This window comes from Pangasianodon hypophthalmus, chromosome 16 (assembly GCF_027358585.1).
Source record: "Pangasianodon hypophthalmus isolate fPanHyp1 chromosome 16, fPanHyp1.pri, whole genome shotgun sequence".
NCBI lineage: Eukaryota > Metazoa > Chordata > Actinopteri > Siluriformes > Pangasiidae > Pangasianodon > Pangasianodon hypophthalmus.
Window position 1 is genome coordinate 4,478,497 of NC_069725.1, and position 25,783 is coordinate 4,504,279.

Genomic DNA, 25,783 nt, shown 5'->3' on the forward strand with positions numbered 1-25,783 from the left:
TTTGGGTTAATTATTTAATGATACAGTCTCTGGTGTGATGCTTCCTTTGCTCTGACATCTTACACCCCTACTACACTTTCCTGCCACTGTTCTCAAGGTCCTCTATGGTTCAATACCAAATAGCCCCTTACTCCCTTATATAAGTGCGCTATACTGGCTATTAACTCAAGTCTTCTACGCACTACTTAGTGCACGATGCAGCCAATAGGACGTGATTTGGGATGGGTCCTGTGGGAGGGGCTTATAAGTGACACACGCATCGCTTTTTGCTAAGGAAGAGGAAGGTGTTGTTTCAGAGACGCTGTAGAAAATTGGGTAAAATCGCAGTCAACTCGTCAGATCGAGGAAGGTTCCGGGTACTGGAAAGGGTCCTGAAAGGTAATGGTGAAGTTTTGCTGTGAAATATTCGTCTTTTGTTTATCCAAATAGCTAGCGCGCGAGCGGGTCAGCTGGGAAGACGTCTGTTTTTCCCCCATGATGGGATGTATTAGCTGGCTACCTGATATTTTCCCTATTTCATTATTATGGACAATTGAAAATGAATTAATTTTTAAATCCAAACTGCTCATTTGCGTTTCATTTTTAATATAACTAAGCATCAGCTTCTTAGCCGTTCTAATATGATAGCCTGGCACGCAATTTCTGCTCACCCGTATTTCGACAAACCCTGCTTCCTGTGATTTGATTGGCTAGCGCGTGAGTCACGCTCCTCAGCCATCCAATTGTCTGAGTGTGACTTCAACAACTCGCCAATCATTGCCCAGGAGGCGGGACTTGTAGGAGTACGGGTAGGGAAAAAAATAGAACGGCATCTGCTGACGCAAATGCACAAAACTAGCTAACGCTAGCTGAAGTCTACAGGTTAGAGCATGATTTATTCCACTCCAGACTGTAAATAATGATGTAATAGATTTAAATTTGACTATTTTTCTGAATATAAATATCACCTTCCACAAATATTATATATTTATATTATTTCGTCACTGTAGCTAGCTAGCTAGCGTGATTAAGTCACGTGATTAGCGAATGTAAAAGTAGAAGTAAAGCGAGTTGTATAGATTTCTGCTGTTTATCAGGTAATTTTAGCTGATTTTAACTCACAACACGGTTATATTATATATATTTATATGTTTATATGTTCGTCCCTGTCTTTGTTTACATGAATTCAATCTGTTTTATCAGGAGTCAGAGTTTAAATAACGGGTTTAAACGGAGAGAGTCTCATTTCTGTGTTTTTGCTGCTTTAAAGGTGCAATAGTCAAATTTCTTCATTTGTTATTAATATAAATAATGTAGAAAATTATGTAGTAATAATGATTAAATAATAGTTTAAGACAGAATAAGTGGATTATGTAGCTGAAAAAAAACCTAGTTTTGGAACCTGTTTTCCGGTCCGGAATTTTGTTTGTTTGTTTTTGTATTGATCTTTTCTCAGGCATCTTATAGACACGCCCCCAATTCACACTTTCACATCGTCTTAAATTATTATGAGGAGCATTGTGCACGTTTCTACAGTTGTAACTTGGATTTCAAGCCCTTGAATGTCCGAGTGCACATGGAAGTCATGTCACATCAGTCCTCGCTAATGGTAGTTTTAGCTGAGCCACTGTAAGTTTTGGGGGCGGAGCTTTGTATAAATTGGTGGAAATGAGGGTGAACTCAATGAAGAAAAAAAAAAATCATTCGAGTCTTATTCAACTCCCCCATTAAACCGTTACAGACCTATTTTCCCAAATCTTACCTAATGCACCTTTAACACACCTGAATCAAAACATAATATTTAATATGTACCTGATTAAGCTGAGTCAGGTGTGTCAGAGTAGCGAAAACACAAAAATATGCAACACAGGAAGTGCAGGACTGTAATGGAAACGCTGGGATGTTATATGAGACATTAATTGCAGATGTACTGATATTTAAGTGCACTTGAATATCAAAATGAGTGTTTCAGAGCTTTTTGGACGTGCCCTGTAGTGTAATGAACGTCAACGTGATCGTAAATCTTGAAGAAAACACAAAGAAATTGTTCGAGATATTCTCGTTTTAATTTTATAGTTCGTCACTTCCACAAAGTTCAAATCCTTTAGATATGAATTGTCTGGAAGAAAAAACACTTTGTTCCAACGTTACACACACACACACACACACACACACACACACACACACACATATATATACTGTATGTGTGAGAGAGGAATGACCTCTTGACTTGTTGCAGATTTTTAAAATAAGTCCGTGTCTGAGAAATCGGGGACAAAATCGTGTAGCGTGCTTTCAGTGTTACTATTGGAGTGGAGTTTCACATGTTCTTCATGTGTCCATGTGGGTTTCCTCATGTTCCCAAAAACATGGCAGTAGCTGGATTGGCTATCCTGAATTGCCCCATGAATGAGTGTGTTGTCGTTCTCCTGTTATGGACCCATCCAGGTTGTGTTACTGTATTAGGATAACGGTTAAAGCTCTGGGTTACTGATCAGAAGGTCAGGGGTTCAAGCCCCAGGACCTCCAAGCTGCCACTGTTGGGCCCTTGAGCAAGGCCCTTCAAAACCTCCTCTGCCCTGGGGGCGCTGTATCATGGCTGACCCTGCGCTCTGACCCCAGCTTCCTAACAATCGGGGATATGTGAAGAAATGAATTTCACTGTGCTGTAATGTACATGTGACAAGTAAAGGCTTCTATGAAAATGAATTGAAGATGAATTGGACATTTAAATTCTTCTTTTAAATTAGTTAAAATGGGCATTTTCTCCTTATTTTGACTGTCTTCCTCTCCAAATGTGAGCGATGCTGCTTATCTAGGCATCTTTCAGAGTGGAATGTAGGCTTAGCGATGCTATCTTAACGTCAGCTATGTTGACGTTACAATGGCACAGTGTCTAGTTATATATTTAATAAAAAAAAAAAAAACCTGGTGAAGCCATGATGAAAAAATATATTTTTTTTTTTCTTGGATCATGTGAAAGCCACGATTCATCGCAACGCCCACAGAAACATTCCCAGGGAAATAAATTGTGTTTTATTTGAGCGCTCATTTGTATGTTCTGGACCATTGTTAAGACGGTGTGTGTTAAGACCATTGTTGTGATAATGAGTAAGAAACAATACACGTGGAAGTCATTACTGTATGTGCTAAATATTAGTTTATTTTTAAAAATTGCAACCTGAAAAATTTCAGAATTGAAAAAGTGAAATTTTTTCCCAGAGGAATCCCGGAAAGTTGGCTCATTGGAAAGCTGGCACTGAACGAAATGGAGGTTATGTAGAAAAAAAAGACACTTTTGTGACGTGTGCTTGCAGTAAACAGTGCGACATAAAAAGATTAAGGTTTTTATTTGACTCAACATTATATTAACATGCGCATTCTAATATGTTAACGTTTCCATAGAAACAAGTATATAGTACACAGGGACTTGTTTGGTGGACATTCCAAATGTTTTCTGTGAGGAGACGTTTGTTTATGGAAGGAGTCTCCAGTGTCAGCGCTTTGTAACAGTCAGAGATTAAACTTTCCATTGTCTAGCACAGGAAAGTCCTCAGGACAAACTGCTTTTGTCTTATTAAGTTCAGGAAAGAGAAAATAAGGGAAAGACTGTTTATCACTGCTGTAACGTAAGTGGTGACATGAACTAACTTGTTTTTCTGACGTTCCATGACACTAAATTTAATTATAAACAGAAATAAGTGGTCATACTTTAATAAATTAAAACAGCAATGGTTGGCAAATTGCTGTGATATTAGAGGAATAAAACATTGTATGGGTCTATCTGTCTGTCACTTTGTCTGTTTGTCTGTCTGTCGATCTATCTGCCTATCCATCAAATGGTCTGTCTGTGTCTCTAACTATCTGTCTGTCTAGTTTTCTATGTGCCTGCCTGCCTGCCTATCTCTCTATCTACCACTCTATCTATAATAGTCTGTTATGGTTTCTACAGAAACAAGTATATAGTACACAGGAACTTGTTTGGTGGATGTTTGACATAAACAGATTAAAAAATTGTTGCTAAGTTTTCTGTGAGGAGATGTTTGTTTAACATTTATGGAAGGAGTCTCCAGTGTCAGCGCTTTGTAACAGTCAGAGATTAAACTTTCCTTTTTCTGGCACAGGAAAGTCCTCAGGACAAGCTGCTTTTGTCTTATTAAGTTCACGAAAGAGAAAATAAGGGAAAGACTGTTTATCACTGCTGTAATGTAAGTGATGACGTGAGCTAATGTGTTTTTCCGACGTTCCACGACATTAAGTGTAACTATAAACAGAAAAAAATGACATGTTGTACGTTAATAAAAAAAAAAAAGTGGTATAAGAGGAATAAAACATTGTCTGACATGCTGTTATGGGAAAATAATCAACTCTGGGGTGACAGTAACTCTGCTTCATGTCAGGCCGCATCACGCCACTGTGTCGTTGATTATTTTCCTGTAAAAGCACACCATTTCATTAGACTGAAAGAAATCATTTTAATCCATTAATTTGTTGCTAATTGTTTATTTCTCAGATTGTTCATTTTTTGCGACTTTAGTATAAGTTAGCATGGGATAAAGCTGTACACCCTGTGATATATTTATGGATCCTGAATTTATCGCCCCTAAATATTTATCACCGTTTATCATTACAAGAAGTCGGCTCTGTGTTTTTGTTTTCAGTGTGCTGATGGTCAGGAAGAGAAAAGATAATTGCTTCATACATCTCCGTCCTTCCAAAAGGCTGAGGTTGAGGATCAGTAATTTATTTTTTAAGCGGTAACAGCACGTACTGCTCCGCATTAGGACGGCTGCGATCAGTCATTTTTGCGGATAGTAACGCTATTTCAGTTAGTCTGAGAGTGATGGAGGGAGTACAGCAGGCTACACGCAGCTTAAAGATGGAGTGGTATTTAAAATGTGTCGTGTAGAGAGCGGTGCAATCTGAGCATGCCTCGCTGAAATCAGGTCAGCAGCATCCATGTAGCACACGACCCCCCCCTTCCTCTCCCACAAACCTCGAACAGCCGGGAAGATCCGCACAAAAACCCTCAGATGCTTTAAGAGCAGAGGAATCATCGCTGAGCAGTTTTATAGCTGCTCAGGTTCAGCAGCGGTCTCCAGTCTCACACAATTCCACTGCAGTTCAGTTCTGTTAGAGGGACGGAATTCTGTATAACTCCCAGGATAATTATGATGTGTGTTATTCCACGTTAAAAAAAAAAATCTGGCGGGAGGGAGAGGTGTGGGGGCGCTTTCTTCAAAGACACAGCAAAGTCATTTTTGTAGTTCAACATTCATTAAAAAAAATTTAGTAGTTTATTACTTAGTGTTTAAAATAATTACACATACCTGTCTGCGTCTCTGCGTCTGTCTGCATCTGTGCGTCTGTCCGTCTGCCTGTCTGTGTGTCTGTCTGCCTGTCTGTCTGTGTATCGAACTGTCTGTGACCGTGCGTCTGTGACTGTGTGTCTCTGTTCATCTGTCTGTCTATTTGTTTGTCTGTCTATTTGTCTAGTTGTCAGTCTGTTTGTCTGCCCCTTTCCCTGTCCATCTGTCAGTATATCTATTTGTCTATATGTGTTCTGTCTGTCTATTTGTGTCTGTCTGCCTATCTATCGATCGATTGATCTGTCTGTCTTTGTCACTCTGTCTGTCGATCTGTTTGTCTCTCTGTCCGTCTGCCTATCTTGCTGTGTGTCTGTCTAGTAGTCTATTTCTATCTATCTATCTATCTATCTATCTATCTGTGTGTGTGTGTAGCAGTGGCTTCTGATCAGTTTGTATTTATTAAAAGAACATAAATTTTAATAAAAAATATCACGATGTTCACAATATTTCAGAAAAGTGAATTTTGACAATCAATATTGATAGTGATAAATTATTATTATTATTATTTTTGTTGTTGTTGTTGTTGTTGTTGTGGTGTATCTCAGTGCTGGAGCTGTTACTATTCAATAGGATGAAGAGAATGTGTGTGTGGAGTTTTTCTCCTCCTGTCTCTGTTAGAATTCTCTGAACATCCGACTCTTTTCGCTTCTCTGCCTCGTCTTCCTCAGATCCTGTTTACTCTCCGTCTCCTCTGAAGAGAGCCCATTAGGCCTGTTTCTCCTATAAGTGTTCTTTTATTCATCCGCTATGCGTGAGTGATTGCAATCTGTATTGCTGTATAAATAGCAGTAATGGCTGCGTGTGAGGGAAATCATGACAATGGGGAAGTAGGATATTTATCTAACAGGCACTCCCATTCTTAATTGAAGTCTTAATCAGAAGAATTGCATTAGCTGTACTTGGTCATGATGACGATCTAAGAGCGATGATGATGATGATGATGTTGATGTTGATAAACGGGCTTGTGTTAATAAGGTCTGTAAAATGACGTGAAGCAATTTCATTAAAAAAATTTCACCTCATGGTTTCTGTTAATTGTGAATTGTATTTATAAAAAAAAAAAAAAAAAGCTTCAGGTTTAAATACTAGCTATAAATGACATTATATTGGACTTTTGGATTGTAATTTTAATAAATGCTACAAGACAATAATGCTACATTCAATGTACCTCGGAAGTGGGAACCCGGAGCTCGGAATTACGCTATCTTTGACCTCCGTGCATTCAAGCTAGAGGAACTCGGGGTTGAGAAGACCATCCCGAGTTCCCGAGTAGGAATTCCAAGTTGAGGCGTCGTTTTATTTGTTTTTTTTTCCCTAGTTGGAGGTTTGACATTATGAGTTATAACCTTTAGTTCAATGCAGCATGAATTTGGAATCTTCTTTATTTCAACAAGCAAATAAAATAAATATAAAAATTAAATTAAAATGGTCATTTTATACATTTAAATAACATAACGAAGTATAATAATAATAATAATAATAATAATAATAATAATAATAATAGTTTAAAACAGAATAATAATAAGTAATTGAAACAGAAATCTGTAAATTGGAACACAACCATAAAGACACAAACAAAATTCAATGCAAAAGCTGTCGCATAACTTCTACAGATGATTTTTAAAAATCTAACAATGTTGTTACAGAATAATGCTTTAATAAAACAGTACAAAATAATGTTTTAATAATACAAAATAGATTATCATTAATAATAATGTTTTATTAATAAAAGTACATAATTGTTTTAGTAATTTAATAATTAATAATAGAATATTTTGCTTGTTAAATATGTCATATCTCATACAGCTGGTTCTGAGCCCACACATAGTTTAAAATAATGCTAACAGTAAATGGAAGACTTAAATTAGCATGAGCAGTTAGACCTAAATTCTAATGTAGAAAAAAAACCTAACCTGATCGAATGTAAACTTAAAAGACTTTATCAAGTGCACAAACTGTTTTTCTTCCCAGTTGTGTTAATGCTCTGTCTGGAAGAACTTCTTTTTTTTTTGTCTTTTATGGACTGTAATGGATGTTTTGTGTCGTATTTGTCCTCAGTGAGGCGTGATGAGGTTTTCGTAGGAGGACACCCACTCCATCTGACCCCTGAGGAAGACTGAGCAGCAGGAAAACATGAGGCTTGAGTGAGGTAGGACTGTTTTTCCCCTCAGTGTGGCGTGAGTTTGAGTCAGCCGTGTGGTCTGAGTGTTACTGTGAACACATTTTGAGATGTGACTCATCTACTATTGAAAGCCTTATCCTGTCCATGCTTGTTTTATAGCACAAGCTGCAAATCCCCCGACGTTATGTATGAAAGGGTACATTTTCCATGGAAAGGTGTGAACTGCCATATCAATATTGTTTTTATAATAATGCCAATTCACTGGGACTTGCATGATGGACAATCATAAGCCTAAAGTTAATAATACTGATTAAAAACTTCTACCTGTTGATATGGTGAAGTTTTCAGTAAGGATCTGTTTGTTTAACGTTTATGGAAGGAGTCTCCAGTCTCATGTCAGAACTTTTCCTACCCTCAATGTGAAATTACAACATATAAAATTAAGTGAAAAATGATCAGAAACATTTTAGGGAAAAAATAGGAAAAATAAAAAAGTTACAATAACCTTGTTGCATGAGTGTGCACACCCTTTTATAATTGGGGATGTAGCTGTGTTTAGAATGAACCAATCTCATTCTAAAGTAATTATCATACAGCTGTCATCAATTAAATTATTCTGATTTGACATCATCTTGATTTCATCTGACTGCTGAAGCCATGGTCTGCAAAGTGCTTACAAAACCTGTACAGGGTCCCACTGTCGAAAGGAGAGGAGTATAAAAGAATTTCCAAAACATTAGATGTGCCATGGAACACTGTGAAGGCCATCGTCGACAAGTGGAGAATGGAGCACCACAGTGACATCACCACATCACATCATCACAGAACAGGATGTCCCTCTAAAATTTACAAAAGGACAAGACAACAACTTACCAAGGAGGCTGCCAAGAGGCCAACGGTAACATTAAAGGAGCTGCAGGAATACCTAACAAGTACTGATTACTCTCTGCATGTGACAACAGTCTCTCATATTCTTCACATTCTTCTTCTGGGCTATGGGGTAGGGTGGCTAAACGGAAGCCCTTTCTCACAAAAAAACATCCAAGCTCAAATAAATCACCCCAAACCATTATACTCCAAAAGGTATAATAATTCTTTAATTTCAAAAGGTATGTTGGGTGCAAAAAAAAAAAAAAAGGCACATCACCAAAAGAACAGCTTACCCACTGTGAAGAATGGTGGTGGCAGCATCATGCTTTAGGGCTGCGTTTCAGCTGGAACTGGGGCTTTAATCAGGGTGGAGGGAATCATGAATCCAAATACCAGTCAGTTATGGTGCAAAACCTTAAGGCTTCTGTTAAAACACTTAAGATGAAGAGGAATTTCACCTTTCAGCATGACAGTGACCTGAAGCACACCTACAGATCAACAAAGGAATGACTTCAGCAACACAAGATCTAGGTTTTGGAATCTCCCAGCCAGAGTCCAGAGTTGTGTCTCAAATTACATACCATACACTATGCACTTACACAATGCATATGTACTCTACTGTCTAGAGTATGAATTTTAGAAGGGTAGTATCATCTCAAATGGAACACTAAGGGTTTTCTCCTAACCGAAAGCATAAGCCGTTTCCCAGTTGATGGCAAATGATTTCAAAAGCACGTAATACGACCTCGCTAGCTTTAGCAGAATACCCATCGTCAGCGAAAATGAATTTCTTCATTTTACTGTTTGTTACCTTTTATTCCCAACATGACCTCAGTCACCATCAGACGGAGACGTAATTGTCTCCGCAGGCGAATTTTGCTCACATGATCCAAAATCAACTTCTGCTACGTAAGCAAAGCTGCCACTGTTGAGTGCATGAAGTATCCAACATTCCACACTTTGTTTTTTCCAGTTGAATAAGTGCGTCATCCAGGTACTGGATGGAATTTGGAATTTTAAGTGTGAACACACTACTCACACTATTTATACTACAAAATGGCATAGAATATCGCATAAGTATACGATTTAGGACGCACCTCAGATCTAAATTCAATCGAAAATCTGTGGGGTGACTTGAAAATGGATGTGCACAGGAGATGCCCAAGCAATTTGACAGAGTTAAACTGTTTTTGCAAGGAGGAATAGCAAAATATTGTGAAGTCAAGATGTGCCAAACTGACTGACTCTTACCCAAAGAGACTGAATGCCATGATAAAATCTAAAGGTGCTTCAACTAAGCATTTGTTTAGGTTGTGCAAAAAAATGATTCCTACTATTTTCACTTTAATTTATTGGTTGCAATTTCACAATAAAGGTAGAAAAGGTTCTGACATGATTTATCTTGGTTTCATTTTTTTTTTTTTTTTACATCACAAAAACCTGCCATTTTAACAGGGGTGTGTAGACTTTTTATATCCGTTGTACATAACAAAACTGGCGACAGAGTGTATGTACATATTTAAATCTGTACTTAATAACAGTGGTCAAGTGTAAGTGTTTTATTTCTTAGTTATTGGATTGTAAGTTTAGCACAGCAGTGTTTAGAAGTTTTTTAACTTTTAACAGTGTTCAATTCAGATATTTAAAAATTCAGATATGAACGTTTACCGTCATTATTCATTCATCTTGAGTAAATGCTTTATCATGGTCAGGGTTGCTGTGATTTAAATCACTAAAGGAAAAGGTGGAGATGGTGTTGGAGAATGTACGGAAGGGAAGGAGACGTGTGTATGCTGTAGTGTTACAATTTCCCTTCACTGGAACCAAGAGGCTCAAACCTGTTCCAGCATGACAATGCCCCTGTGCACAAAGCGAGCTCCATGAAAAGGTTGAATGGGTGTCAGCACATCCACCATCTCCTGGATTGCTGACTACCTGTCAGATAGGCCCCAGTTTGTGCGATTGGGGGCCTCTCTGTCTGACACGGTGGTCAGTAACAGAGGAGCACCTCAGGGGACTGTCCTGTCTCCATTTTTGTTCACTTTGTACACCTCAGACTTTCAGTACAACTCTGAATCATGCCACCTGCAGAGGTTTTCTGACGACTCTGCAGTGGTGGGGTGTGTTAGGGATGGACAGGAGTCGGAGTACAGGGGACTACTGGATAACTCTGTGGACTGGTGCACTAAGAATGACCTACTCCTAAATGTGACAAAGTCCAAGGAGATGGTGGTGGACTTTAGGAGGACTAAAACTTAGATTAAACCCATAACCATCATGGGTGAGGAAGTGGGAATTGTTAATAACTACAAGTATTTGGGTGTACACTTAAATGCTAGACTGGACTGGAGGACCAACACTGATGCTGTGTACAAGAAGGGAATGAGCAGACTCTACTTTCTGAGGAAGCTCAGATCTTTCAGTGTATGCAGCAAGATGCTGGAGATCTTCTACCAGTCTGTGGTGGCGAGTGCCATTTGCTGTGCTGTGGTCTGCTGGGGGGGGCAGCAGCAGTGCCAGGGATACCAGCAGGTTTAAAAAGCTTATTCGCAAGGCTGAATCTATCATTGGACACAAACTGGAGTCGTTTGAGTCAGTGAGAAACGGGAGGTCACTGAACAAACTGCTCTCCATCATGGACAGTCCGTCTCACCCACTCTACAACACACTACAGAGACAGCGGAGCTCATTCTCCAAAAGACTCATTCAAATTCATTGTCACAGCGAACGTTATAGGAGTTCATTCTTATCATTCGCAATAACATTGAACAACAGCTCACATGTGTGTGACAGATGATAACACTTTCACATTACACTACTACAAGAAAGCTATCATTTAGAAAACTGTCATTATATTCTACATTCTCAAGGTTCTTCATATTCATTATTCACTGCCAGTTTTCACAAGTGTACTTATGTAAATACTGATGTAAATCTGGTTAAATCTACAACTGTGTTCCATATCTGCACTACTACATTTAATTTAACTTATTGTATTTTATATTTTATATTTTGTGTGTGTACGTGTTGTATCTTGCTACTGACCATGCTGCTGTCAACACAAGAATTTCCCTCATGGGATCAATAAAGTATATCTATCTATCTATCTATGAAGACATGGTTTGTCAAGGTTGGAGTGGAAGAACTCGAGTGTCCTGCACAGATCCCTGACCTCAACCCCACTGAACACATTTGGGATGAACTGGAATGCTGACTGCACCCTGACATCAATTCCCAACCTCATCAATGTTCTTGTGGCTGAATGGACAAATCACCACAGCCACGCTCCAAAATCTAATGGAAAGCCTTCCCAGAAGAGTGGAGATTATTGCATCAACAGAGGGGGACTAAACCTGGAATGAGATATTCAACAAGCACATATGGATGTGATGGTCAGGTGTTTTGTCCATAAATGTTACATGTGTATAGCATCACATCCTGGTGCATTGTACCCTGGCAGTTCAGCTTGGACTTGGATTGTGGTGCTTTTCTGCAATGGAGACATCTCTAATTTCAAGTTTTCCTGTAAACAGGACGATACTAATGCTAGGGCGAGGGGGAACATGGCTGGATGCTGTGCTAGCAGTGTGTCATTTTTTTGAAGCTACTACAACACGTGTCTGCAGGGAATCCCATAATTCAATAAAAGCCTGTTTGGTTGAATTAGCAGCACTCTGATGATCCGATCCTCGTCATGTTGCTGATGGTGTCATGTTTCCGACATCTGTAATGATTCAATGGGAAAATGAACACGATACTTGTCATTTAGACTCCTTTCTATTAAGCCTTGCAGTTGTAAAAGCTCATGGCCGTGTGCCAGTTTACATGCCTGTCTCTTTTCGTGCTGACGTCACTGATTCGTACAGATAATGGCTGGATTAGTCCTGGCTGAGCGCCCCGACACACAGCTATTTAAATAGCCAAAAACAAAGGGAGCCAGAATTTCCGGCTGGATGAGATGCTTTTGAATGGTTTCTCGCACAATACAGCTGCGATTTTTGCTACTTTGCATTTACATTTTCTAGTGTCTCATTTTGTCAGACACACTTTCTGTAGGAGGGAGCAGGGCTGGCAACGTGCAATTTAATAAGTGCTCATATGCTCTTGAATGAAATTCTGGGAGAAAACATGAGCTAAATTTGGGAAATAATGACACGATGTATTCCATTTGCATTATTCATGCTCAGTTGTTTGGCATATGTGATTTACAGGTGAGTCAGAAATGAAGTTGATGGTGAAACGAGTGGAGGAAGAACAGAAAGAACTACAAACAACCATGAGGGTTGTAGTGAGCTAATCACCACCCTACGCACTCAGAACTTGTACATGATGAGCTGTTAGTTTCTCATTTATAGTTGCCCAGCAAACTTTTCTTAATATGGCTTGTCTAACAACTAGGGAAAAAAGTCCTGCTTCCTATTGACTTTCGAAATTAACTTTATTTTCCACAAAGTCAAACAGTAATCAACATCGGGGTTATGTGAGGCAGCCCAATGCCAAGCAGAGCCACTGTTTATGATTAGTCCATTTATCCATTTATCTTTCCATCCATCTACCCATCTGTCCGTTTATTCATCCAACCATTATTTTATCGATCCATCCTTTTGTCTATCTATCCACCCATGTCTATCCATCAGCCATCTATCATTTATCCATCTAAACACCTATCCAACCATTTGTACATTCATCCATCTATCCATTCTTCTACCCATGCATCCATTTTTCTATCCATCCAGCCATCTGTCTTTCTATCCAATTACCAACCTACTAATCCTTCTAATCATCCATCCATTTATCCGTCCACCTATCCGTTTATCCATCCACCCATACAAGTGGGGAAAAAAAAGTTAACATTTTTTATGTCGGAAAACGTGTTTTGTTGGGATTTTCTTTCTAACTTGGTCTTGGCTAATTTCCACCCACCAGCCATCTCTCACTTATACTACAGCTATCGACTGGGGAGGATGAAGGCTAGCACATGCTTCCTCCAAGACATGTGAAGCTAGCCCATCGCATCTTGCGTCACAGAGCGGCAGAACACACTCTGAGGAGAGCACTATCTGCCCTCTTCCACATACACCACATACAGACACCCGTGATTGGCTAATGTTGCTGTGATGGGCAGAGGAGAAAGAGTAACACCATCCTTTCCACCCAGAGAGCACAGCCAATTTTTGTTCTTTTGGACAATGTCTGTGGTATTGTGGGAATTCGAACTCATGATCTCTGAACGATAAGCGAATATGTTTTTCGATTATGGCGAATATGGCTTTTTCTGTTGCGCCACTCAGGAACACTTTTAAAAGAACTGGCTTCATTCCACCAGTCTAATAGAATTACATGTAAAATTGTCATAGGCACACACAAGTGATGCAATGAAAATGAGTGACAATTGCCAATGAGAAAAAAGGAGAAAATATCATAAAGTCATTTAGGATTAAATTAGGATTGGCTTTTAAGAAGCTTCTTCCATGTGACAGATTTCTGCAAACGTTCTCCTTGTATTAGGGTCTAGGTGTGGGGAGCTTATGAGATTCGTTTGGAGTGATTTCAAATTTAAATTAGTTTCAGAGTCAGAAATGCGTTAAAGAAACTAATTTCAGCTTCATCACAGATATAGACAGCCTCTGAAATATAATCTACACCATGCCACTTATGCTGGCGCTGCCTTATTGAGTACTCCAGTTTGCAGAACAATGGTCACACATCAGTAGTGCAGAACATCCGTAATCTCATACTCAGCAGCCGTAGTTTACACACACACACACACACACACACCCACACACCCATCACTACATCCCATGGCGGCAAAAGGCAGTCAGTGTGACTCCAGAGCAGGGTCTCAAATAGGAACAGAGAAAAGGTCACCTTTATACAGGAGCCGTGATCATGTTACCCCGTGTATACGAGGCCACTCGAGTGATTCTGCCACTTCACAATGCCACCCGGGGGGCATTTCTAAAAGGTCTGCATCAGATATGCTGATGAAGCTTCAGCTGGAGTTTTCATAACAATGGGCAAGATCAGAATCATTTAGCTCTGTACGCACCTCATTTGCTTATTCAAACACATTTCCATGTATCACGCATGATGTCTAACTGAGTTATTAAAAGTTATTAAACCCGCACAAAGGAAATGACTGTGCGCATGCTTTTGTATAAAGCTTTATTTTTAGCTCACCCCTCACGTGACTGCTTTGTTGTCATTACAGGTATGAGAGAGCTCCAGTAATGTGCCATGGGGTACGACGTCACCAGGTTCCAGGGGGAAGTAGATGAGGATCTGCTTTGTCCCATTTGCAGCGGAGTGCTGGAGGAGCCAGTGCAGGTTGGTCCTTCGTCTTGTACACAATCCTGAACTCGTAATCTCGAACCATGGAAATTTTTTTTTTTTTTTTTAAATGCCCATGAAACAACTGAAGATGGATCAGGAAGTAGGTCATGAATGGAATTTCAGTGTCTGAGTCTCAGTTTGCACTGTCGTGTTCTTAAGCATCACAAATACACTGGAGCAGTCACAGTTTTGTTATTCGCGTACTAGAGCTGATATCTAAAAGTGATTGCTACCATTATCCTTTTCTACCAAATAAATGGATGGATGAATGGAATGGATGGAGGGATGGGTGGAGGGATAAATGGATGAATGATTAAATGTACTGATAGGTAAGTAAGTGGATGGATAGGTGTTAGATGGATAAATGGACTAATGGATGGCTGGATAAATGAATGGATGGATCAATGGACAAAAGGGTGGATGTATAGATGGATGGGTAGATGGATGGATGGATGGATAAGTGGATGGATACATGGGTAAATGGATAAATCAACAGATGGATGGATAAATGGTTGGATGATTAAATGGATGGAAGGATATGGGTGGATGTTCAAATGGGTGGATGAATAGCTGGGTAAATGGTTGGAGGGGTAGGTAGATGGATGGATAGATAAATGGATAGGTGGATAAATGGGTCAGTGGATAACTGGATGGATAGCTAAATGGATAAATTGATGGATGGTGGTTAAAGAAAGGGACTGATGAATGGATTGATGGCTAAATGGACAAATGGATAAATGAGAACAGATTACATCACCCTGCCCACCATCCCCATGTTTAACTCTGTTTACACCTGGGTTGTCATAGTAACCTGTTTTTCATGTTGGTTTCCTAATTTTTCCCCGCCTTGATCTCCTCCTCGTCCCCCGCATATTTCTAAAGTTAGACATGAATATAAACACGATTTATAAACATCTTCAATCTAAACATGGCTTAAAAACCACAAACCTCAGAAGTCCACAGTCTGATCACATCCTCGCCGTACCCACGTGGGGTGACGTGAACGCTCGTGATTGGTGGAGATATCCGACCTGAGCAGAGAAGTCGTTCACGTGCTAGAAATGAAAAGTTTGAGTTTGATTTTAGAGCAGTTTAGTTTTATATTTTGCAATGCCTCCTATATAAATCCTTTTACAGTACAGCTTCCTTCTTATCTTTTTTTTTTTCTTCCTTTCTCATATATGATCCCTTCATGAGGAATTTATTTAAGCTGCCTGCTGGCTCTGTGCGCCTTTCCTTTATTTACATCCTGTTTCAAATCCTAAGATAGAAAAACAAAATACCCAACTTTTTATCTTATTTTGCATATTACAAATGTCACTGGTTTTCTGCATGGTATTATTAATCATTTTCATATTTTTTGCTTGTGTAGGACAAATAAAGCTAAGTAGAATTTACAAAAAACTTACAAAAATAATTTTGGCTAAAATTACACATCTGTAGTTTTGTTTTCCTTGCTGAAACAGTTAGCACCACTAGTGACTCGTGGTTTGAGACTATGCGTAATTTGCATATGGTGCCTCAGTTTTATGGACGTATTGATAAAATCTCTGTTATAGATGGGGAGAAAATGTGACTTTTGTCCTGTGTTAACAGATTTGACCTAAATACCTTTCTATCTATAGTTAAGCATTAACCCTTTAAGATCAGTTTAGAATGCAGAAGTATTTTGAAGGAGTGTATTTTGAGCAGAGTGATGAAGCTAACGTTTAAACTCCAGAATGATTTAAAATATATTGTGAGAGTTTATTACAGCAGTTATATTTTGCAACAGAAATTTCTAACTCAACATTCTCACCCTATCAAGACTGTATCTTTTTCTGTAGTTTGTACCATTGCAGTGTATAGATCCAATCTGATTACGATGCATCCTGATCAATGTTGTGTGTGTGTGTGTGTGTGTGTGTGTGTGTGTGTGTGTGTGTGTGTGTGTGTCTCAGGCCCCGCACTGTGAGCATGCCTTCTGTAACGCCTGCATCACTCAGTGGTTTGCGCAGCAGCAGATCTGCCCAGTGGACCGCACCGTGGTGACACTAGCACACCTGCGGCCGGTGCCACGGATCATGCGCAATATGCTGTCCAAGCTACAAATCTCATGCGATAACGCCGGCTTCGGCTGCACGGCCACTCTACGCCTCGACCAGCTTCAATCTCACCTCAAAGACTGCGAGCACAACCCCAAACGACCTGTCGTCTGCGAGGAGGGCTGCGGGTCAGTGAGCGGGCAGTCCATCAACACACACACACACAGGGAGGGGAAGTGTGTGTGTGTGTGTGTGTGTGTGTGTGTGTGTTTATACTGCACTCTGAGTACTTTAGGAAATTAAAGGGCTGAAAATGGGATTTAAATCTTTCATTATGTTGTGGTTTTCTGCAGGGACGATCCAAACAGCAGAGTTTGAGAAATGTCCTGTTTGTAGTACTCAAAAACAAAAAAAACAAAAAAACAAAAAAAAAAAAACCTAATATTTTACTAATAATTATTTAAAAATCTATAATTAATCATTTAAAAAATAATTTAAAAAACAGCACATTTTCATTTCAAACTAAATGTGTTTTTTTTTATTATTTAAATTTTAAACATTTTAATTTACTCTTCACATTTTTTTTAATTTTTGAAAAAAATTTATTTAACTGTACTACACAATAAAATAAAATAACCACATCATTTTGCTTAGTATTGATATTTATCACCACATTTAGGATGAGCAGTTTACATACAAAATAGTTTAATTGCACTCGCGTAACACTGTTTTCCTTCAGATCTTTATTTAGTCACAATAATAGAATGTTCATCAGTTTAAATGCTAAATAAACACAACTGGACTTGAATACAATTTTAAACAAAAACAAAAAAACAACAACTAAATATTCAGTGCAGTATGCAGTCAGTGTTATAGCAGGTTTGCTGTTTTGCCTACGCAGCTGAATGAAATCGATCGAGTCTGCCGTCTCAGCGTGTTTAGGAAGCAGAAACTGTAAACTGTCAGAGTGCACTGTAATCAGACGTTAAAGCATCAGCACCAGAGTCAATAAAATGTGCCAAATGTTAGCCAATCGACAAGCTTTAGCTAAACTCACCAATATCACAGTCAGATATGTTTATAATTAACGGAACAAGGCAACAATTAATGATTAAAAAGATTAAAAAATGATTAAACAATAAATCTAAAGGGTTGTTTGAGGTATATATGATGGGGGAAATGACATTGTAATTCAGTGTGAATTCCTATGTTTTAAATATAACACTTATGTTTTAACATTAATGATGGTGATAATAAAATAATAATAATAATAATAATAATAAAGTAACCTATAGCTAGAAATAGTATTTCAGCTGCATGGCAAATCACCAGTTTATATTAATGCACTTGTCTATTATGTAGTCGTTTCTATAGTAACAAGTTGGTTCATAGCACTTATATGGCTATATATATATGAGTCTCTTATAATTTAATAAAGGTGTTATTTGAAGTAAAAGGGATGATCGTTGCTCTAGTGAAGTTTTCTGTGAGGAAAAGGCTTGTTGAACATTGCTAGTAGGAGATTCAGCGATTTTTGGTAAAATAGTCCCTTTAAGTTTTCTGACACGGGAGTGTATTGAGGATGGAGGACTTTGTACTTTGCAGTTTATCAGCTGCATTTTTTTAGCTTCAAGACAGAGAAAATGAGAGGCTTGGTGAAAGAATGACTCTTTATAGCTGCTATAACAAGTGATAAGCGGAAACTAGGTTGTTTCACAGACGTTCCATGACATTAAACATAACTACAAATGGATAAAAAGTATTTGTTCATTTATAAATAAAATTTCTAATCATTGGGAAGTTAATATGGTATTAGAAGAGTAAAGTTTTTTGGGATGTGCTGTAATTGGAAAATAATCAACTTCAGGGTGAGAACAATAAATCTAGGCCACATCACACCACTCATCAGTGATCATTTTCCCATAACAGCATTCTGCCAAGTGTTTTATTCCTTACTTAAATAGACATGTTTGTTGTTCTCTGTGCCTATGTTGTCTAGGTTGGAGATGCCCAAAGACGAGGTCCCGAACCACAACTGCATCAAGCACCTGCGCAGTGTTGTGCAGCAGCAGCAGACCAAGATCGCAGATTTGGAGAAAACCGCAGCTGAGCACAAGCACCAGCTGGCAGAGCAGGTTAGGCCTAAACGCTGCTTTTATTTATCATCACCAAACCACAGGAACAAACCCCTGCAGGCTCTGTTATCACTCAGACACACACGATAGGCTCATTGTAATGCATGCCAGTGTCCTACACTACACCACACTACACCCTGAGGAAGGTTAAAGTCATGTCCCTGACCCCCCCTGTGGTGAAAACACTCAGTGCTGTTTGTTTTGTTTGGAGCAGAAACGAGACATCCAGCTCCTTAAAGCGTACATGAGAGCGATCCGAAGCGCAAACCCCAACCTGCAGAATCTGGAGGAGAGCATCGAGTATAACGAGATCCTGGAGTGAGTGTATTATTTCTGTTCTCTCCTTCTCAGTTCTGAACTCTATCACTGCCACTGCTTACAGAAATACAGCCGTGTCCCGGACTGCTCTTGTACAAGACGTTATTCTAGATAAGGCTGAAATGTTGCTAGTTTCTGCGTCAACAATGCTATGTTCAGCCTCAACTCTACAATAGTTTCAATTCATAATAATCTATATTACACCTTTTATATTTCAGTCATCTGATAGAGTTTTCTACTGGATGGAAAAAAAAAAAGTTCTGTTGTTAATATGGATGTAAGGATTTGAATCAGTGTATTGATATAAAAGGCTACGATTGAAATAAATTGAAGCAGCAGTCATAAATGGATCATTATTGAAAATGAACCGGTGTATAAATCAACTCGTCACGTTATGAATCAAAATTGAATCATTTCATGTATAGCAGATTCAGTGGTATCGTGGAATTAGGAATTGATATTGCCTTATGAATTGATACCGAATCCTGTCATGTCATATTGTAGCAGATTCAGTGTTATCATGAAATATCTCATCGGTGCATTATGAATCGTAAATGAATCACGTCGTAGCAAATTCAGTGATGACGTGAATTGAAATTGTATCATATCATGTGGAAGCCTGTGGTCTACGCCCCTAATAATTATAGTATTATAACTCCAGGGTCATCCTGAAGCGCCTCATCAGGATAGAAATGTTTCATCAGGGGATGAAGGCGATCACTCAGCGGGACTTTGTATTGACTTGCAGTGACTCTTCCCTCTAAGATAAGGGTGTCAAATGTACGCCTAAATAAAGTCCTAATCCTGGTCCACCCAATGAATTTATAATCTGTGTTCTAAATAAACCCTCTTGTGGACCGTAATTGAATCAAAAGATTGGAAAAAAAAAGAGCTGGTCTCTGTTATTCCACAAGGGGGCAACGTAGAGCAGTGAACCCAGCTACGGATAAAATGCCCTGATGAGTAATTCTTCATTAGCAGGCTAAATATTTGACACTGTAACCATGTCGATTTACAAAAGAACTAATTTAGGCTTGTCACATCAATGTGGGTGAAAACTTACGTGATCATAACCTTTTAATGCTTTTTATTTGTAAAGTTTTGCGAAATATATAGATTTATCTCCTGCCACTTCAATATTATGGACTATAATCCCAGTTAAGTCCGTTTCAGTTCCAGGTTGAAACATGACAAATTGTGGAGAAGATGAGTTGTGTTGTGTTATTGTTAACTAAACTGATTATTATAAATTTTATAATATATTATATTTTAACATTTTAAAACATTGGACTGAGTGTAGTGAATGTGGCCTGTTCCCTAAAATGAGGTTAACCCCCAGTGGTCTAAGGGGATAAATGGAGCTGGACCATGCCAGAAAAATAAAACCTTGTTTTTTTTTTTTTTTTAAATTCCTTCCTTTAATTTGTCACATGTCCGTATAACTGAATTGCTGCAGGTTTTTAACTGTGTAATTATTTTCTGTCCAGGTGGGTGAACTCACTGCAGCCTGCTCGTGTGACGCGCTGGGGAGGCATGATCTCGACGCCCGACGCTGTTTTGCAGGCCGTCATCAAGCGCTCGCTCATCGACAGCGGATGTCCTCTCTCCATCGTCAACGAGCTCATCGAGAATGCCCATGAGCGCAACTGGCCTCAGGGCCTGGCCACGCTGGAGACGCGCCAAATGAACCGGCGCTACTACGAGAACTACGTGGCCAAACGCATTCCGGGCAAACAGGCCGTGGTGGTGATGGCGTGCGAGAACCAGCACATGGGCGAGGACATGATCCTGGAGCCGGGATTAGTCATGATCTTCGCTCACGGAGTGGAGGAAATCTTATAGTCAGGACTGGACGAGTTTGGGAAAAGAGACAACACTCGAGTTTTTAGATCTTTACCTCATAATGTGTACCAACAGGGGAGGAAATGATGTATGAAATGAAGGAACAGAATGAACTGCGTTTGTGCTGAGGATGAAAACTTCCAGCCGTCCTGTTGCCTTATAAAAAAATAAATAAAATTTAAAAAAAAAAAAAGCAGACCCTGAAAAAACACCTTGAAATGTAAACCACGAAGAAATGCTGGAGTTTAATCATTAATCACCACTGACTGAGTGAATTGAAGTCTCTTTACCACTTTGTTGTTTAACGCTGTTTCACAAAATGTCCTCTTCCGATCCTGTAATATAAATGATCTCATGCGTTCTTTGTAAATACGGAAGATTTATGGAAGAAATATAAACATATATGCTATCTATTCTTGGTATCGTAGAATAGCTAAGATGTTTTTTTTTGTTTGTTTGTTTGTTTTTTGTTTTTTTTTTTGAGTCATGAGGATTAACGCGCCAGTATGGAGGCTTGTAAAGATCAACTCGGATTGGGATTAGCTCGTACATTTTATATATATGTATACATTATATACATTATATACATTAAGCATCTTAAACGTATATAATGAGGATATTTAGTGTGCTTTATGTCTGTGATTTCTGTGCTAGCTTCAGCTGCATCAGCCGATTCCGATTAAGGCTGTGAGTCGGCACGGGTCAGAAAAATAAGCCTGTACAGCACAGACCTCAGAAAGAAGGAACATAATATCTTTGACATCTGCTAAACTGCTGGCACTTAAGCGAGAGGAATGAGCAGGAGGAGAAACCGGAGAACTCCGTGTGGGCTGTAATTGTTCATTGCCTGTGAACTTGACCACAGCTTCAACTTCATGGTTGTGGTTTGTGATTTATTTATAGTTAAATGCGATTTTAAGAACTACATCACGTTTCCACTTTTCACATGCTAATGTATTCCTGGTCCTTACAGGCTTTTTGAGGCATCCAGCTTGCGAGCATTTCCTGCCACCCAAAGATTTCTATCAGAAAATAACATTGCATTACTGATTAATTAAGGAATTGTGTCATCGAGTTTGAGAACGCGTCATAATCTTTTCCTGGTTAAAAAATTATAATCGAGATGACTGAAATAATCGAGGTCTCAGACAGGAAAGATGATCTGCACGTTTTTATTGTCGAAATAGATCAAATTCTGCCGCATGCCCACGCTTAATGTGTGCTCAAATCCAGCCACTCATTCGTCTTTCTTTGCCTCAATGCCACTTAAAGTGTTTGCTTTGTTATATTTTGCGTAATATTTTGAAAAATAGTGACGAATTTATTTTGCATATATTTTTTTTTGTCTTGGTATTTTTTTTTTTTTTTGCTGTACATAGTTGATTTTAAACGAAGATCTGGTGTTACTCTCGTGCTGCAGACGTCTTTTGTTCACGCCACCAAAGTGTTTTGTGAGTTTTGCTCATTGTGCTTTCTTTATGTTCTGCAAAGAAAACATGAACGCTTTCATATCCTGATGGTGTATGTCGTCTTGTTCATTCTTATTCAGACTGGAATGTCAGGTGCGTCATTCACAGAGAGTCAAAACGACCACATCAGAGAATGTTATTTAAAATGAATCATGGGTAATGTTCAACATGGCTGCATATAGTTGTGTGAAACATGCACTTCGTTCATCGCTACATGTGCAGCACTGTGCAAAAGTCTTAGGAATATACAGGATAAAGAAAGTCTCTGAAGCAAAGAACTTTAAATTAATGAAATATATATCAAATAATATATATTTCTGTGTATCAAATAAATAACTACAAATTACAGACAGTAAAAAAAAAGCTAAATCAAATCAATATTTAATGTCGCCACCCTTTGCTTTTAAAATGGAATCTTTTTTTTTTTTTTTTTTTTTTTTTTTTAATAAAGAAATCAACTGACTTCTTTATAAAATAAAATGAGCAAATAAGCTATGCAAATTTGATGACCTGTCCCAGTTCTTCTACATTCTTTGGATCTCAATAATAATAATAATAAACTTTATTAGTATACAACATTAAAAATGTCATACAGTAAACTATAGTACAAAAAAATGCAAATAAAAAAAGCAAGGGCAGAAAACAGAGGAAAAATGTAATCGAAATTGTGAAATTAAAAATTAAATTACAATACTAATAACTTGCTTCTGTTTCTGCAGATAATTCCACACATCCTCCAACATGATTCTGTCTCTGAAAAGTTCTCTGTTGCTTAATATCAATTTTTTTCTGTAATGTTTAATTTTTTAAAATTTGTTATTTAAATGTTTGGACATTTAAATTTTGCTCTTTGCTCCTACTGACATACTAGTGCAGAAAATATAAAATAAACATTTTATAATATTAAATTTATTAAATAATTAATGGGTGCCTAAGACTTTCTTTCAGTTCTGTACATTTGCATATATTTTTTTCCAGTCACCTTTTAATTTTTTGAAGTGCTTTTTCTATTTCAGACAATAGTCAAATAAAAATATCCTTAGACAGCAAAAAAGGCATTGAAATGCCTACATATTTACATTCAGCCTATAATCTGCAATTTATAAATATGCAAATTAGAAGTATCCCATGTGGTAAACGGATTGGCTGTTATGTTTTGTGACGAGATAACACTGTCACATGATCAATACTTTTTTTTTTTTTTTTTTGTCAGTGTGGTATTCAGAATCCTGTTTCTTCTGAATTTTCACACTTTCACACACTCTGTATGCTCATTACCCAGAAAGGATTTGATCATAAACTTCTACAAAAGTTACAAAAATGAGACAATAATACTGACATGTTTGTTTCTGAATCAACTATACTGTGAAATCTACATCTTGACTAATAATCAAGAATAATCACCATTTGTAATCATATTATACATATTTCATACTTATACATATTTCTACCATAAGGCCTCTCCGTAACCATGTGTGAAGGTTTGACATTTGAGTACCAACCTGACCATTTCCTTCCCTAAAGCATGGTTGTGGTGTACATGGTGAAAAGAAGGAGTGAGTGTACAGTTGTGATGTGATGTGATGTGAGACTGATGCGTAGTGTTACTGCAGGGTCTACTGGCTGATGTTTATGTCTCGTCCTGTCAAAGCTAAACTGTTCAGTTTCAGTTTCTTTTTTTGCAGTGCAGTGTCTTTATGGATGTGGCGCTGTTTACCTCTGTCGCTCTTTTGTGTTGTGTGTTTTTTTTGACAATATTAATAAACAGATATTTATTTCCGAACATGATACGAGTTTCTCACTGATCTCATCACTACTGTGTGTTTATCACCTTTCTCAGTATTGTTAGACATGTGCTGAAATACAGTATGTGTAGCAGGGATGTCAGCATTTACGGATTAGCTGTAGTGTTTAACATTTTTGACCTGTTGCTATGGCAATATGGGAGAAAACTACAATTTTGTGAAAAGGCAGTTCACTGAAGGGGAAAGGACACAGGATGTCAAACATGCACATGCTTCTCTACTTAAGTAAAACCAAAATGGAGGCGCTGGTTACGTAAGTAAAACCAAAATGGAGGCGCTGGTTACGTAAGTAAAACCAAAATGGACTTGCTGGTTACGTAAGTAAAACCAAAATGGACTCGCTGGTTATGTAAGTAAACTCAAAATAGAGGAGCTGCTTATAAGTAATTATAATAATAATTGGAAAAAAAATAGCCATCTAATTCACTGATATTTTTTCTCTCTGCTAGCTAGGATTTTTTTTGTACGAATGTTGGCACCCCTGCAATAGTCAAGCTATCACTTCTACAATAAACGTTAATAAATTATTGTACAAAAAAATCACTTGTTTGTGCTTAAAAATTAACTGGCCAACATTTGAACAATTGCAGTACTGTCCACTAGGGGTGAGTGATATTTTTGATATTTTGATATTTTAGATATCATCATGATATTTGAAGGCATTTCTACAATACCTGATGTTTATCATGATGTACTGGATTCTGTTGTGTAATGTTGTATTAAAAAAAATAAATAAATAAACAAACCGTATATATATATATATATATATATATATATATATATATATATATATATATATATATATATATATATATATATAGTTTAATAAAAAATTATAATTCATTTATTTTATTTTTCATATTTATAAAATAACTTTATAATATATTTTATGTATAAAAAAGATTTAACACTAAAAACAGATTTATTTTTTAAATTTATAATTGTAAAGATTATGTTAAAAATTATAACATCACATTATATGCTTCAGTTAGTTTGTAATTATTTACAAAAAGAAACGATATCCATGATATTTCAGAAAAGGATATTGTTACATACTTTATCATGGTATCGCTATAATAATATGGTTGTATCACCCAGCCCTGTTGTCTATTTTTTGCACATTGTTTTTCACATTGTTTTTCAAAGAACAGAATGATCTGATTGCCAAATACATGTGACAGAACACGTGATCCTTCAAATCTGTCCGAAAGAAGAAAGGTTAGAATATTGCTTTTGACAAATTAAAGGACCAACCAACATAAAAATCAACCAGCAAAGCTTCAGAGCTCCTTGGCATCAAATCTGCATGTGTTACTTGGCATGTGATTCTGCATGAACAGAACCTTTCTTTCAGAAGATTTTTCCTCAGATGGCGTTTGGATGATGGTGGTCATCAACACATCGCTCCAAAATCTCACATTGTTGTTCAATGTGCTTGGGATCTGGTGAGTGTGAAGGCCATAGCATATGATTTACATTATTTTCATTCTCATCAGTGAGCCCTTGCGCACTGTGGA

General features: G+C 37.9%; 1 protein-coding gene across 1 annotated transcript; it reads left to right on the forward strand.

The window, feature by feature from the left end:
* The first annotated feature begins 217 nt into the window (after positions 1–217).
* Positions 218–24,249, forward strand: rnf41 (ring finger protein 41). Its single transcript, XM_026945117.3, has 7 exons — positions 218–378; positions 7,407–7,497; positions 14,552–14,667; positions 16,614–16,885; positions 18,697–18,832; positions 19,047–19,150; positions 20,638–24,249. Exons 3-7 carry the CDS (start codon positions 14,578–14,580, stop codon positions 20,990–20,992), a joined length of 957 nt encoding a protein of 318 aa, XP_026800918.1. The 5' UTR covers positions 218–378; positions 7,407–7,497; positions 14,552–14,577; the 3' UTR covers positions 20,993–24,249.
* The last annotated feature ends 1,534 nt before the right edge of the window (positions 24,250–25,783 follow it).